Source organism: Orbicella franksi, chromosome 5, assembly GCF_964199315.1.
Source record: "Orbicella franksi chromosome 5, jaOrbFran1.1, whole genome shotgun sequence".
In the NCBI taxonomy this organism is placed as follows: Eukaryota; Metazoa; Cnidaria; class Anthozoa; order Scleractinia; family Merulinidae; genus Orbicella; species Orbicella franksi.
Genome location: NC_138149.1, coordinates 3,423,854 through 3,437,881, shown reverse-complemented (window position 1 = coordinate 3,437,881; position 14,028 = coordinate 3,423,854). Strand labels below are relative to the sequence as shown.

The following is a 14,028-nucleotide window of genomic DNA, read 5'->3' as shown; positions in this document are numbered from 1 at the left end:
ATGCACGAAATTTTAAACAAATTAGAGTTGATTCTTAGTAATCACGCAGCGTGCCATATTGGAAATCCGCGAAATCTGATTGGTTCTCTCGTCGCTGTTTAATTTTGCTGATACAACAGGACCATACGCGTGTTGCTCTCACTGAAAGAGAGAAGCTTCTCTTGATTTTGTGGCCCAAATATTCACAAAATTGTAAGTTTTGGTTCTGCAATCCTTTAGAGTTTGTACTTAAGCAGTTGGGGCACTCGCCCTAATTTTCTATAAGAAATAATCAACTCGGCTGCGCCATGTTGTCTATTCCCTCTTACTGCAGGGTCGTCAAGGCGAACGAGGTCTGATGGGATTCCAAGGGTTACAGGGAGAAGTGGTAAGATTACTGTGTGGCAACATTAAGGCAGCAGTGTTCATTTTTCTGTCGTAATCTTAGTGGCGTTTTTCATGGTAGGGTTCCCCCGGTGTCCAAGGACCAACAGGTTTTGCTGGACGTACCGGCAGGAGGGTAAGTGATTGATTTCTATTCTGAATGAAGACGAATTAACTAATTTAAATTTACTTCGTGAGGGAAATAGAATATGAAGCAAAACTGCTGAAATACTTTTTTCCAGCCAGAACCCCCGTTTTTACGGACTGTGTTAGTATGTGTTACTGGGTTAGTATGATAGAAGGCGCGGATGAAATTAAAAAAGGGGGTGTCCAAATTACCTTCACGGGGCTAATGATTGTTTGTTTGTTTGTTTGTTTGTTTGTTTAAGATATCTATAGAAGCGTAAGACTTTTGACGTTTATTGTGTAGTTCCTTGACAGTATCTTTTATTTCTTATTTTAACTTTAAAGGGAAGAGCAGGAGAGCGCGGAAAAGACGGAAAAGTCGGTGAGATGGTAAGCCATCATTCAGTTCCCATTTCAAGCCTTTTGTACTGTTATTACCTTTCAATTCTGTTAAAACGCTCGAGGCGCTGTGTGACCCTGAAATCTTAGATCGAATTAAAAAAGAAATTGGACGATTGCAATAACAACAACAACAACAACGGCAACAACTTCAACTACAACAGTTTGAGCTTTAACAAAAACCACGAAAACCCAGTCTCGAGAAAGCGGAGGGATTACTATGATCCAGAACTTCAATTAAGTATTACATTAGAATCGCACCGTAGCTATATATAGCAAGAAGAAGCGAGCAGTGTCTGCCGACAGTGTTGAAAATGCGTATAAATTTTTACTCAATTAAAACTGTGCTAGTAACGGATTAAATATTTGCTTTTGCTTTACTTATTCCAAATTGATACAGGGTGAACGTGGCCCAGTTGGAGAATCTGGAACTCCTGGACCTCCGGTGAGTCCTTGTTAAATATTAATTTTTCTGCACTGCATTTTTTCACTGGTATGGCTCATTCTTTATTACAGTTCATTGGTTGAGAAGTGGTGTTAATTATTTCGATTTTTCATATTTGTTGTTAAGGGTCGTCCTGGTAGAATTGGTCAAACAGGGAGTAACGGAGAAGATGGGTCACTGGTAAACTGATTATTCTTTTCAAAAGGGCATGTATAATTTATTATTTAATATGAGAGGTTAGGGAGAGAGAATAACCGAATGCTGAGACTGAAGATAGTAGGTAGTATTTAACTTACTGTATTGCGCCATAAAACATATAAACAATAGCCTCCATTTAGCGCTAAAATATGCAAAGATATTTGTCCGCGGACATAATCTGTTGTGTTTATTACCCTTCAAATATTTTTCGCAACACGCGCAGTTTTGAAAATATGGGGATATCAATCGGATCTTCGCCAGTTTTAGCTGGGGCATATTGAGTCACGTGACGCATTTAGATCAATCGCGCACGAGCGAAAACATTTGATGGATTATAGTAATGGATAAAATGACTAGTTTTTGTTTGTTATTCTTTCAGGGATGGTTTTTTTAATAGTTTTTTTTGTTGTTGTTGTTTTAAGTGTTTCTCAGTGTGTTTGTTTGTTTGTTTGTTTTATTGTTTATTTGTTGCCCTCTATTTCACATGTGATAGGGTGGACCAGGAGCTCGTGGTCCTGCGGGTCGTACTGGAAGGCCAGGTCTAACGGTACGTGCGAACGAAGGCGTGTCATACCTTAACGTCATTGGCAACAGCATCCTTGCGTTGTTGTTTCATCTACATCTTGATGTGAAGTAATAGCTCAGTATTCTAATAAGGTTGGCCGGGGTAAAGATACATGCATCGGGTTTATCAAACATCGACTACGTTCTCTTATTAACGTTAGCGTCTAGGTTTGCTGACAATTATCAACTCAGTTTGTTTTATTCCTCGAACACAGGGTTGGCCAGGCAGGCGAGGATTTCCCGGAAGAAGAGGACGTAGGGGAGAAAAGGTGCGATATTGTTAACTTAGCTACATTTAGCTTATTCAGATCAAAAATTGTAGTTTAAAGCTTTAAAATTTAGACTGCGAGTAATGTGATCACGGTTCAATTAGGCTTGGTTAAAACTAGATTTTTTTGGTGTAAATTTAGAATTAACTCAACGTTTAGTCCTATTACTAGTTACATTAGGGTGTTCTTAAATTGAAATAATTTTTTTGATTTTAGTTTAACTCTAAACCTCCCAGTATAGTTGAAACTGTTTTAGGAGCATCCAATTAAAGTATAAACGACATCAGCAGGACGTTATTCCGTTATGTTTGCAGTGTGAACGTCCTGACATAATGACATAGTAGCAACATAACGGCACGAACGCAATGTTATGAGGAAAAAAATCTGATCTTTTCCTTATTTTTTATGTCGATGTTCACATTACCGACATAACCGGTGGTGTCGCGCGTTATCTCATTATGTCGTTATGTCGCTGGTGTGAACTAGGCCTCAACTGTTTTTAAAAATTACACCTGGCCATTTTGGGTGTGCCTTGTGTTTGTTGTTACCCTGCTAGAACGTTCTTGATGAAAACACAAAAATAAGGAATAGAAATGTAAAGAATTTAAAATTGTTTTTATTTTGGAATAGGGTAGCGCCGGAAACCCCGGTCTGCCTGGCAATGACGGGAAGAACGGCCAACCGGTATGTACTTGAGAGAAGTAAATGTATGCTTGTGAGAGAATGCGATTTAGTTTGTTGGTATTCTATACCATTTTCAAACTTTTCTGGTTAGATAGACCTTAGCTATGAGAGCAGTTTTCCATTTCTTGTCAAAGCCAAAGTAATCACTCTGGCCAAGACAATCTAGAGAACCAATCAAAGCTCGAAGCAAATACATGTAACTGGCTCGAAGTGCGAAAAGACGTGTGCGAGCGAGACAAATGTGATTTACCTCCGACACTCAAATGAAAACCGCTCTTTGATCATTGTGTATTGCTTATTTCCACCATTTCATGTAGGGAGAAGATGGAAGAACTGGTTCGCAGGGTCCTCCAGGTCTTCCAGGGCCCAAGGTGAGTATGTCAGAAAAGTGAAAAAGTGTGAACAGATTGGGCTATCCAAAAATCTCTACCCACGACGCAGCCACGAAAAGAGATTAGAATCTGACCTTCTCGGTCATAGTTAAGTCTCCTAGGCGTAAGCCCTTTCTGCTCGCCACACAACTTTTTTTGACGTACACTTACGAAAAATTCTAAAAAGAGCCATTTAAACAAGTTGAAATAAATTAATTTGCTTTAGAAGTACCCTTAGCGCCACAACGTAGTAAATCAGATTATGAAGATGAGAACAGTGACGTTTCAAAACTCAGTGAATAACCTAGAGTTTTAATTAGAAAGCTGACCTACATTTGGCTGAGGAGAGGTGTGCTAAGTGTCGGGGCCTGCTGCACCCAGAAAAATACTCCTTATATAGTTCAGCGTCTAATCACTTAGACCTGCGCTCCATCCCTGCTTGCTGCCGGCGAAACGAAACGAAACGTTGCGCGCATGGGGAACAGGCAGACCGAACCTGCCGTGTTTTCTATACTATAATGTAGTTGAAGCTGTTTCAGCTGATTTTTCAGAGGGATGGGGCATATTTAATTCCAACCACTTATTGTCCCATGAAAGCACTTTAACCGACAGGCAGAGGTATAACAACTCAGTAAGGTTGCATTATGTGCTACGATCAACAGGGTAAAGCTGGTTTTGACGGAATACCAGGAAGACCTGGAAGGCGTGGAGAAGAGGTATATACAATTGTCTCGTTACTTATTCAGATGAAATAAATGAGATATTGAATGAGGTTGTACATGTTTGGTAGTTAACTTGTATTTCAAAAAAAAAAAATTAGTTGAAAGGAAATATATGTTATTTGCCGGCTGGGAGGTCCGTATGGTGAAAAACTGTGACCGAGGTCTTCAAGCCCGAGCCGGCAAATAGCATGTTTATTTTTTTTTTTTTTCCTGCAGTAAATTGGTTTTACAGATTACAAATGGGTTCGTTTACACAACTCTTGTCATTGAATCGGCTTGCGCGCCGTCTACTAACGATTTGTAAAAAAATCTCGGCAACGAGCGAGTAACTCAGATAGTAGACAAAGAAAGATGTATTAAAAAAAAGATTTTTTTTCGAACTACTTTGTGTTAGTTGCATTTATTTCACCAGTTACGTTCTCCAAAATTGTTTTTGCGGTGTGAAATTTCCTGCCAAGTTGAAGTTTTACTACAAAAACAATTTCTGTCAGTCGTTGCCTTTACAATCATTTCGTCACTTTTCAACCGTAAATTGAATAGCAGAAAGCGAGGAAATTCGTGTATTCCACAGAAATTCTTCTAAATACAGCAACGATCAGAGAGGTAAACTCAACTGAAATTGACTCAAATTTTAGGACGAGAGAAACACAGGATTACGCGTCATTACAGCGCCAAGCTACAAACAATTAAGCAAACTCTCACAACCTCAAAACACTCAATTGAATTTACTTACAGTGACTTTCCTTGCCATTTTAAAGTGAACAGAGATAAACTTGCGTTGACTAATCATCGATGGATGTGTAAAAAAGGCAAAAGATTGACGATTACCGCTAACTTTTAGGAGCGAAATTTAGGTAGCGGGAAAAACATCCGGCCCGTGGGCCGTATCGTAAAAAGCTGGACCGGTCACGTGCGTATGATTAGCCAATCAAATTCGAGGCTTTAGGATTCCGGCCCGCTCAGATGCTTGAGAAAAAAATAAATGAGTATAAGACCGAGAAATACTGGAGATTTTTGTTCGCGTTGTCGTCTTTGTTCTGTAATTTTGTTTGTTTGCCTTTAAAAAGAACCGGTGAAAAAGTGTTCCTACTTCGAATAGGGTCACATACTGTTTGTGCTTTTTGTGTCGAGATAAATTCTGCCAAACAAAAATATGAACGAATCCAAAACCTTGAAAAGTGAAAATATTCATCTAGCCAAGAGAAAATGTATTAAACAAACAATAGTGCTTTATCTTAGTTATTGCGGGGCCTAAATTACCGTGGTTAAGTACATTAGTCACATTCTCTCTAATTTCATTATTTTACTTAATGTCTTTTTAGGGTGTGAAAGGCGCACAGGGAACATCGGGAATTCCAGGGATGATGGGATCGCCTGTAGGTTGATATACTTCTTAGTTCTTGTTATGAAGCTTGTTCATTCATTGAACGATTGGACGGAAGTATGTGCTCCTTAATCCTGTTCATACGGAAGTAGGGAGGAAGCGGGGTTAGAAAAGTTTAGATTCCCTTCCAACCTTAGACGCTTGCCCTTTTAAAAGCATGAAAGCAATGAGCTCCCAACCTTGGGGGCTTTTAAATTCGTAATTTTTTTTTTCTGGAAACAGTTTGGTGAGACACTTTTTTGGTCAAAAATCTTGCTGTGCCATGGCATCTTAATCAGGACAGGCATGTTAAATTTTGCAATTTTTAAATTTTCGTTTTTTAATGAAGAAAAAGCTAACGTTACTTGTTTTATTTATTTTTTAGCTTTGTTTATCGGTTGTGACTTCTTGTGGCACAGTTTTCATATGAAAGCGATACTCATGAAAAGCAAAACATGTATAAGAACGTGCGCAATTCTTTGTTGCCTCTTTTTCAGGGCCCGGAAGGACCACAGGGTCCCCTAGGCCTCCAAGGGCAAACCGGACCCAAGGTACTTTAGAGTTGTTTTTGTATATTTTTTTTTACCTGTAGTTACAATTTCAGAAACGTTAAATGGGAAAACATTTAATTTCGGCTCTGCTTTTGTGTCATTTTTCTGTTATCATTTAGTCAATCCAACACGAACAAATAAGGAAGCTGTGTCCTATGTACATAAAATAAAAACATTTTAGTGTACAGAAAAAACACCTTAAGTATAATTATTTTGCAGTTCGCCTTTCGCCGTTAACTTCATTCTTAACCTGTACAATTACAAATGGAGTAGAAAATGTCGAGACCAACATTATGTTTTCCAGAACAAGTAGTTTAACATCCAACATGGGGTAACAGGACAGTTATCTCCCCGGCTGTCTATCGATACCGATATTTTTCTTTTTTTTTTTTTTTTTTTTTTTTTTTTTTTTTTTTTTTTCATCAAGGGCGCCAAAGGCGAAAGAGGAGATTTTGGAACGAAGGGAACAACTGGAGAATTGGTGAGAGTTACATGACGGGTTAATTTTATAACTTGTTTTTGTTAAACGCCGACAGCAAGCGTTTGACTTTTTGCTATCGGTGAGCACCTAAAAGATCCAGTCGAGAAGGCCGTACCTTGTTCAGTAGTTCAACACCAGCTTTTATAAGTTCTTGCTCTATCTTATTGTTTGCTTGAAGGCAACAACTTTCTATCACTACGCTAGCAAACGGACTTATCATTCCGTTGTAGGTTTAATAGTCTCATTCATCACCAGCAGAAGATTTCTTTGAGGCAGGAAATTAATACTTATTAAAAGGTCATGAGTAACATAACCTACCAAAATTCAGTTATTAATGAATTATTCATTGGTACCTAATGTATTACTAGTTACACTCATGGACAAACAAGCGAACTACTGTTTGACGTCCGGTTCTGCGTTCTAAACATGTAGGGTTCAGCTGGGGCCGCCGGTGAAACTGGTGACATGGGCCGTCCAGGAGCTGTAGTGAGTATATCATCCAATAGATAAACCTTAGACCACGATTAGGGCCTAATTTCTGATACTTTTTGTGTAGAGTGAGCAAGAACGTAAATGATTGCGAAACGCATTTAATACTAGGGAATGCGTTGATTTTTGCGCGCTTGCGTGGTCTACCAATCAACTAACCCTGAGAAGAATAAAGAACTACTCGTACTCGAACCAAACCTTTATGCTATATGATTTCTTTCGTGTACTAATGGGTTGTGACTGAATTGTTGCTTTGTTTATCTTTCAGGGAATGAGAGGTCCCCCAGGATTGATCGGGCGCCAAGGTGCACCTGGAAGAGTGGTAAGGACAAATGAAAAAAATGAGACATAACAACACGCTACCTTGCCCTCATAATGCCGTGAATCCCATTTCCGAGGTCTGTATCCCCCTTCTCTAAAACCCTGTATCCGCCCAAGCTATTACTCGTTTCGTATTATTTTGCGGGTTTCACAAATTTCAGGTATATAATCAATCACTTTACTTAAACACTTTGAGGAATTATGTTAAAAAGGGTCAATAATAGCTCCTTCCCCCCTCCTCCCGCTCGTTCTTTTTTTTTTTTTAGGTAAATTTAGGTAAAAAATGTAAATAAAAAATGTGTAATTTGTTTACCCACGGAGCACCAAAGAATTCGCGAGAACTCGTTCAGAAATGCCCGTGCATTCCAGGATCGAATTGGAATGTTGGTTTTTGAGGAGAGGGGAAAACCGGAATACTCGGAGAAAAACCTCCCCGAGCAGAGTAGAGAACCAACAACAAACTCAACCCACATATGACGACAGGTCCGGGAATCGAACCCGGGACACAATGTGGGCGAGCGTTCTCACCATTACGCCATCCCTGTTAGGGTCAGAGTGGCTCGATTTTGGTTACGTTCTGTTTTTGTATGTTTATGAATCCAAACCCAATCAATGTCCATAGTCATAAGAGCAAAGTAAATGGAGAGCCAACATCCTGCAGCCATCTTGGCCGAGCAAGCTTGTTCGATAAAGGATTCGCTCTGTCTCATAGACAATACGTTTCGTGCAGGGCACAACGATAAATCCCGAGTTTGCAAGATAACCCCCTTTTTCTCGCTCGGGTAGCGAGTCACAGTGCATTGTTAACGTGGCCATCTTGCGAAACTAGCCGTGTAACAAAATGTGCCTACTCGTTTAATTTGGTTTGATGGTTTCTTTCTACAGGGTTCTGAAGGCCCCCCCGGCGTACCAGGCAGACCAGGCGTGCCAGGCACAAAGGTTTGTACGAAAAGTAAAACCGAAACTAAGTTAAGTACGGAAAAAAAAACTGAAACTCACTAAGCGTACGAAACTGAGTTCTGAAAAAGGGATGAGGAATTACTTCATGAAATATTATCTCATGTAATAAGATTCAAACATTTGAAAGAAGTGTCCTTACCCCGAGGAACATTGTTTTAATGCTACCGCCTGTAAAAGGGACTGTCAGTCGAACAGAAGGTAACTCTTAGCACAAATCGAATGTCACCACAACATCCGTTCAAGATAAGGAAATTAACCTTGTCGCAGACATATAACTTTGGGCGAAGCGTTTTTTAACCTTTGACAATCCCGTTTACAATAGCATACCGCAACAACAAATATCGGACTTCTGGAATGATTTTGAAGCCGTTTTGAAGTTTATTTTGTCAGTATTCGAAAATCATTTTGGCATGTTCCTTTTCCTGCAGGGTGCTCGAGGAAGTTTTGGACGAGCGGGAAAACCAGGATCACCTGGACTACCGGTAACAAATAATTTGACAACAATTCTCGTTCAGTTCTCATGGAAAAAAATAAATTGATGCCTTGTTCTGATCTCGTTAGGGCATAGAAGGTTTAAATGGTGAGATAGGAAGACGAGGAAAAGATGGACAACTGGTTAGACCTGTTTTTCCTGTTTCAACTTCTTTCTGAAACACCTCATCAAATCGGCAGCCTAAATAGCTGCAACATTTCATTAAACCTGCCTGTGACTTCATCTGTGTTAGACTGATAACATTTGTCTTTCGCCAATAGGGACAAACTGGACCGCCGGGAAATCCGGGACGGAAAGGACATCAAGGAAGGCCTGTAAGAGTTTTGAAATATTCTGCTTTATTTTCTTCTTGTTTTCAACTTTGATTCACGCTTTGTCAAGTGTAGAGTTTTGCTAGACTGCGAAAGGTCCATTCCCCTTTCTTCTCATTTCTTTTTTCTTGTTTCTACTTACAGGGTATGCCTGGTTTCTCAGGCCCACCTGGTGCACAGGGAGCGGATGGAGAATTGGTAATCATTCATTTCTATGTAGAACTAGCGCAAGCTTCTTCACGTTTCAGGTTATGTCATCCGCTCCGCACATGCATTCCACTCAAGTCTCTTCTCCATTCCCAAACGTATGGTCATAGCAATTCATACAGTCACTGCGGTGACGTTTGTAACGTTGGAAATGGGGCGAAGGGGGAAGTGGGGGGAGGGAGGGCGAGGGCGAGGGGGGATGGGGACAAGGCGAAAGGGAGGGAGGGGAGGTGATAAGAAAATCGAGATTTTCATTTTGCAGACTTCACATTATTTTACCTCTAGATCAGAGAAGAATTATAGACTGCATTATAGTCTAGCTCTCAGCCTCAGGCGATTTTAAAATAGCAAATTGGGGTGAGACGTAAAGAGTCGACGAAAGTTAAATGTCAAGATAAATGATTACATGTATGTAGTGAAAACTTCAACCTTGCAACCTCCTAAACGTCAGTTAGAAGGTTTCAACTTCAATATTTCGTAACGCCGGACAAAGCTAAAACTTTAACTGTCCGATTCTTATGCTTTTGTTGCTAGGGAGACCGCGGACTTGATGGCAGACCGGGTGCACCTGGCGATTCAGGATTTCGTGTAGGTGGAAAATAGGAGACTTGCAAATTGCTTGTGGATTATGATTCTTCTTACTACTTTTGAGTTCTGTAGCTTATCCAGTACTGAAGCTTATGCAGTACTGGAACTTATCACTGAAATCGTATGAAATTCATGTCCAAGTTTTCCTCCTTTTGTACCACTAAAACAGGCCAGTTATCTCCATTTCAACTGTCTTCAGGGCACCGCCTTGTCCTCTAAGCAATACACCACATTCCCTGTGAAAATATACAATTGATCAAGTGGTCGTAAGCTTTAAAAATGCTAAAATGAACTTAGGAAGTTTCAGTCGTTTGTTCGTCGTTTTGTCACTAACTACAGCTACAGCATTTTGTAACATTCCCCGTTTCTCTGTGGAAAATCGTCCAGCAGTCATTTGACTATAAAGGTCCTATCCGCTTAACGTCTATGCTATCCATCTGAAAAATTTCTAGTTGATATTGACCAATATTTACCCTAGGAACACGTACCTTTTATTATTCGGTGATCTGTTTTACCCCATCTTCAAAACTTGTCAAGGAATGTTTCTTACTAACCATCGTCTCTAATTGATTTTTCTGGGACGATGTCAACTTCGTTGCTTTATAAGCGTCTTTAAAAACACGGTATCCGTTAAGTGTTGCCTTTAAAAAAGGAATCTTGTAAGTTCATACGTCTGGTGGTTAACTTTTAGGGATTCCCAGGACCGGCCGGGGAAGAAGGAACTCCGGGATCCATGGGCACACCTGTAAGTAACTCGGTCAGGAACTTTCTGTGAAATAATTTCTCTCAATTAATCTGTTTGCGAAACGACTTCGTTTCCTTAAATGGAGTAGCGTACCCATAGAAATGCCTCGTAGAGCACAATTCCAAGGATTGGAAAGAAAGCAGCAAGGTGAAATGCGAAAAACATCGGGAAATGACATAAACTCTTGAGTTCTTTTTTGATAGAGCTTTTATCACGTTTTAGGGAATTCCAGGAAACGACGGGGAGCCCGGACAATCAGGAGAGCCCGGAGAAAATGTAAGTAGCAAATGATCAAACTTTTTTTTAAAAGGTTAAAGAAGTATGACAACACGCATTTGCACTCTCGGTATTTTAAAGTGGACTTCTTCTCAGTTTATCACAGTGCAAAGAGTATTATTTAGAGATTTTTATTTCCCCTGATACTGATTGAATCTCAGTAGCACACTCATATCTTTACGATGCGAACTCTGCCCTTAACCTGACGCCTTGCACCATCTCTTGCAAATAATGAACGAAATCAGTATTTTACCAAGACTTAATATACTTAATTACTGAAATGAAGTTACCCAAGGCCTCGTCCACGGCACGCCTCGTCCACACTACGCCGGAGAAATTTAAAGACGCAACAATCGCCGGTCATTTTGGATTTGTGTTTGAGGGAAACATAACACGGTTATTGTGACGTCATCATTTACGAAAAGCTCTGTTTTTTAAATGTTTTCCGTCGACATTAAAGCGCAAAGCCAACGTCTTCAAATCATCCGGTTTCATGAGCGTTTTCGGAAAGCTCCATTTTCTTGACGGATTGGTGTGGACGGTAGGCCTAAGCGTAGAAATGAAGCTGAGTTTTCACTTGAAATTTCTCCGGCTTAGCGTGCACGGGGCCCTAAGCGGAAGCACAAAATATATAACTACTACCAGCTTTTTCAAGTGACAGCTCCGAAAGTAGTTGATTCTTCTTAGGGAACTTTATTTAAGTATGTTTTCAACAGCATCGAGAAGAAACATTTGCACGAGTACCTTACTTATTATTATTTTCCAAATAATGATATTCCCAGGGGGACGAAGGAGAACTGGGCCCTCCGGGTAAACCTGGAAGCTATGGCGTTCTTGGACTTCTGGGGGAATCAGGAACAAAGGGCGAGATCGGCGTTCAAGGAGATCTGGTAAGAATCACTGTAATGGAGACAACTGCCTTGCGCTATTTGCTTATCTTTTATTTATTTGTTTATTCATTTTTATTAGTATACACTCAGTGAGTTCTATTTGAAATCCATGAATCTGATTTTAATTAACTCCTTATTTTTGGCTTAGAAATACATAAACATTTTAGCTTTTAAACGTCCATTATTCAGACCGCTCACTTCGTTTTCTAGTCGCTCATAGAACATTCGGGCTGTAGTGCAATTATTTTAAAATAAAAACAGACGCTAATTTGCCTGACTACGTTGTGGTTCTATGGAGGACTGCCTCTTTTTTCTCTACAATATTCTTACTTATTGTTTCCAGGGAGACGATGGTGCAGATGGAAGCGTAGGAGAGAGAGGGCAAAGTGGACTAGAGGTTTGAATAGACCATTTGCCTCTGTGTCAAAACAGGAGCCCATCATGGGCTCCTGGTCAAAACGAGTCTTCGTTCGAAACCATTCATATGAAAATGTGTGTCGCCTGCACGTCCATTTTCATGCAAATCAAACTCATTTTCATCTGAAAGGTTTTTCACGAGGACTTGTTTGAGACAGAGGCGCAAGGTAACTCGGTAATATGGCTTATTATTCACTATGATCTTTTTTCTTGTTTTCAATTGTCTATCCTTTTCCTCGGCTGTAGTTCTTGCGGACTTTTCGATAGCCCGCAATAGGGAAGATATTTGTTTACAGACATTGTTTTTGTCATTTAAATGTTCAAAACGTTAAACAAAAGAATTCTTTGTTTCACCAACCAATAGCTCTCTGTTTGGCATATTAATAACAATAAGTGACGTCACCGATATCTTTGTTATGGACCAATTTCGATATATTAAAATTCAGCCTAAGACAACAGACCTTAGCACGAGGCTGTGGGTAATAAACCCCACAAACTCTGTAGTTATTCCCCAGAGCCTCGTACTGAGGTCTATTATTTCAGTCTGAATTTTAATATATCGAAATTGGTCTATTGCATACACCAATGGCAGTCAATTAAGTAAAAAAAATTTTTTCAGGGGATAAAAGGAACGGCTGGCGAGGAGGGCGAGACTGGAACAACTGGACAAAAGGTACTGATCATAAACAAATTACTTCCGCGCGAATTGCAAGCCAGAGTGAAAGAGTGTGAACTAACCTTACAATTCTCTTTTCAGGGAGATACCGGATTTATGGGGATTTTCGGAATGCCTGGCGAACCAGGAGAAGATGTAAGGAAATGAAGATAAATGAAGATAAAATACCGTAAACCACGATTATTAACCCTAGTCGTTATAAACACTCATTTTGGGAACAGGATTGCTCTATGGACCCGTCCACATTACGCCGGCCTTGTGTCCACACTAATTCGTCACGAAAACGGAGCTTTTGGAAAACGCTCTTCAAACCGGAGGAATTTGAAAACACCGACTTTGCGTTTTAATGTGGTCAGAAAACATTTTGAAAACGGAGCTTTTCGAAATTGATAACGTCACGATAATAACGTGGTTCCCCTACCCGAGTTTTCTTCAAACACAAATCAAATATAACCGGTAATTGTTGCGTTTTTAAATTTCTCTGCCGTTGTGATGCTATTTTAGTAGCTGTTAATATATTTAGGGCGAAACGGTTAAGATGTGTTTTATCAGAATGAAAACCCGAGGGAGGGTTCTCCCACCCCACCCACTTCCTCCATCCTCCTTGAACAATGTCAAAAAATATAAGTTTGCCTGTATTTTGAGTTTCAAACTTGGCGTTTCTCACTGATCCCATTCTTAAGCCTTCAGACGTACAATGAGGGGAGTGGGATAAATGCCACCCCTTTAAAGACTGCGAGCAGTCTCTCTTCTGCTCTAATATCCGCGGGAAACACAAAACCTTAGATGCTGTGCACGTCTGCTCCGGGATTAGCTTGGGAAGAAGGCCCATTTGGGGAGTTATCTCTCGTACCCTCCATCCCCTCTTGCTATGCCTGGTTTATGTCAGGAAAGATTACGAAATAATTACGTTGAAATAAGTGGCCAGTTTTTCTAAGATTTGCGGTCCTTAAATGTTTCGTCGCCTTGAATTTATTGAGATCCTAAATGTGAATTTATCTCTTGGTGTACCAGGGCATGCAAGGCGAACGCGGACAAGATGCAGGTATCGGCGCTCCTGGACCAAAGGTAACATACTCAAAGATTTCATCCGCTAGATGAGAGTTAGCGGCCATTGCA

At 40.1% G+C, this 14,028-nt stretch overlaps 1 protein-coding gene across 2 annotated transcripts in view; it reads left to right on the top strand.

The window, feature by feature from the left end:
- Positions 1-14,028, top strand: part of LOC145486216 (uncharacterized) — a 40,001-nt gene that overhangs the window by 18,316 nt on the left and 7,657 nt on the right. The window contains exons 25-52 of one of the 2 annotated variants that reach the window (XM_081464832.1): positions 314-367; positions 446-499; positions 835-879; positions 1,289-1,333; positions 1,460-1,513; positions 2,025-2,078; positions 2,311-2,364; positions 2,995-3,048; positions 3,366-3,419; positions 4,082-4,135; positions 5,464-5,517; positions 6,002-6,055; positions 6,483-6,536; positions 6,969-7,022; positions 7,294-7,347; positions 8,232-8,285; positions 8,735-8,788; positions 8,868-8,921; positions 9,060-9,113; positions 9,255-9,308; positions 9,852-9,905; positions 10,597-10,650; positions 10,873-10,926; positions 11,709-11,816; positions 12,160-12,213; positions 12,853-12,906; positions 12,991-13,044; positions 13,924-13,977. In XM_081464832.1, the coding sequence (XP_081320958.1) occupies positions 314-367; positions 446-499; positions 835-879; positions 1,289-1,333; positions 1,460-1,513; positions 2,025-2,078; positions 2,311-2,364; positions 2,995-3,048; positions 3,366-3,419; positions 4,082-4,135; positions 5,464-5,517; positions 6,002-6,055; positions 6,483-6,536; positions 6,969-7,022; positions 7,294-7,347; positions 8,232-8,285; positions 8,735-8,788; positions 8,868-8,921; positions 9,060-9,113; positions 9,255-9,308; positions 9,852-9,905; positions 10,597-10,650; positions 10,873-10,926; positions 11,709-11,816; positions 12,160-12,213; positions 12,853-12,906; positions 12,991-13,044; positions 13,924-13,977 (1,548 nt within the window). Of the gene's footprint in view, positions 1-313; positions 368-445; positions 500-834; positions 880-1,288; positions 1,334-1,459; positions 1,514-2,024; positions 2,079-2,310; positions 2,365-2,994; positions 3,049-3,365; positions 3,420-4,081; positions 4,136-5,463; positions 5,518-6,001; positions 6,056-6,482; positions 6,537-6,968; positions 7,023-7,293; positions 7,348-8,231; positions 8,286-8,734; positions 8,789-8,867; positions 8,922-9,059; positions 9,114-9,254; positions 9,309-9,851; positions 9,906-10,596; positions 10,651-10,872; positions 10,927-11,708; positions 11,817-12,159; positions 12,214-12,852; positions 13,045-13,923; positions 13,978-14,028 lie in introns of both variants that reach the window. The other variant, XM_081464833.1, reaches the window with a different exon arrangement.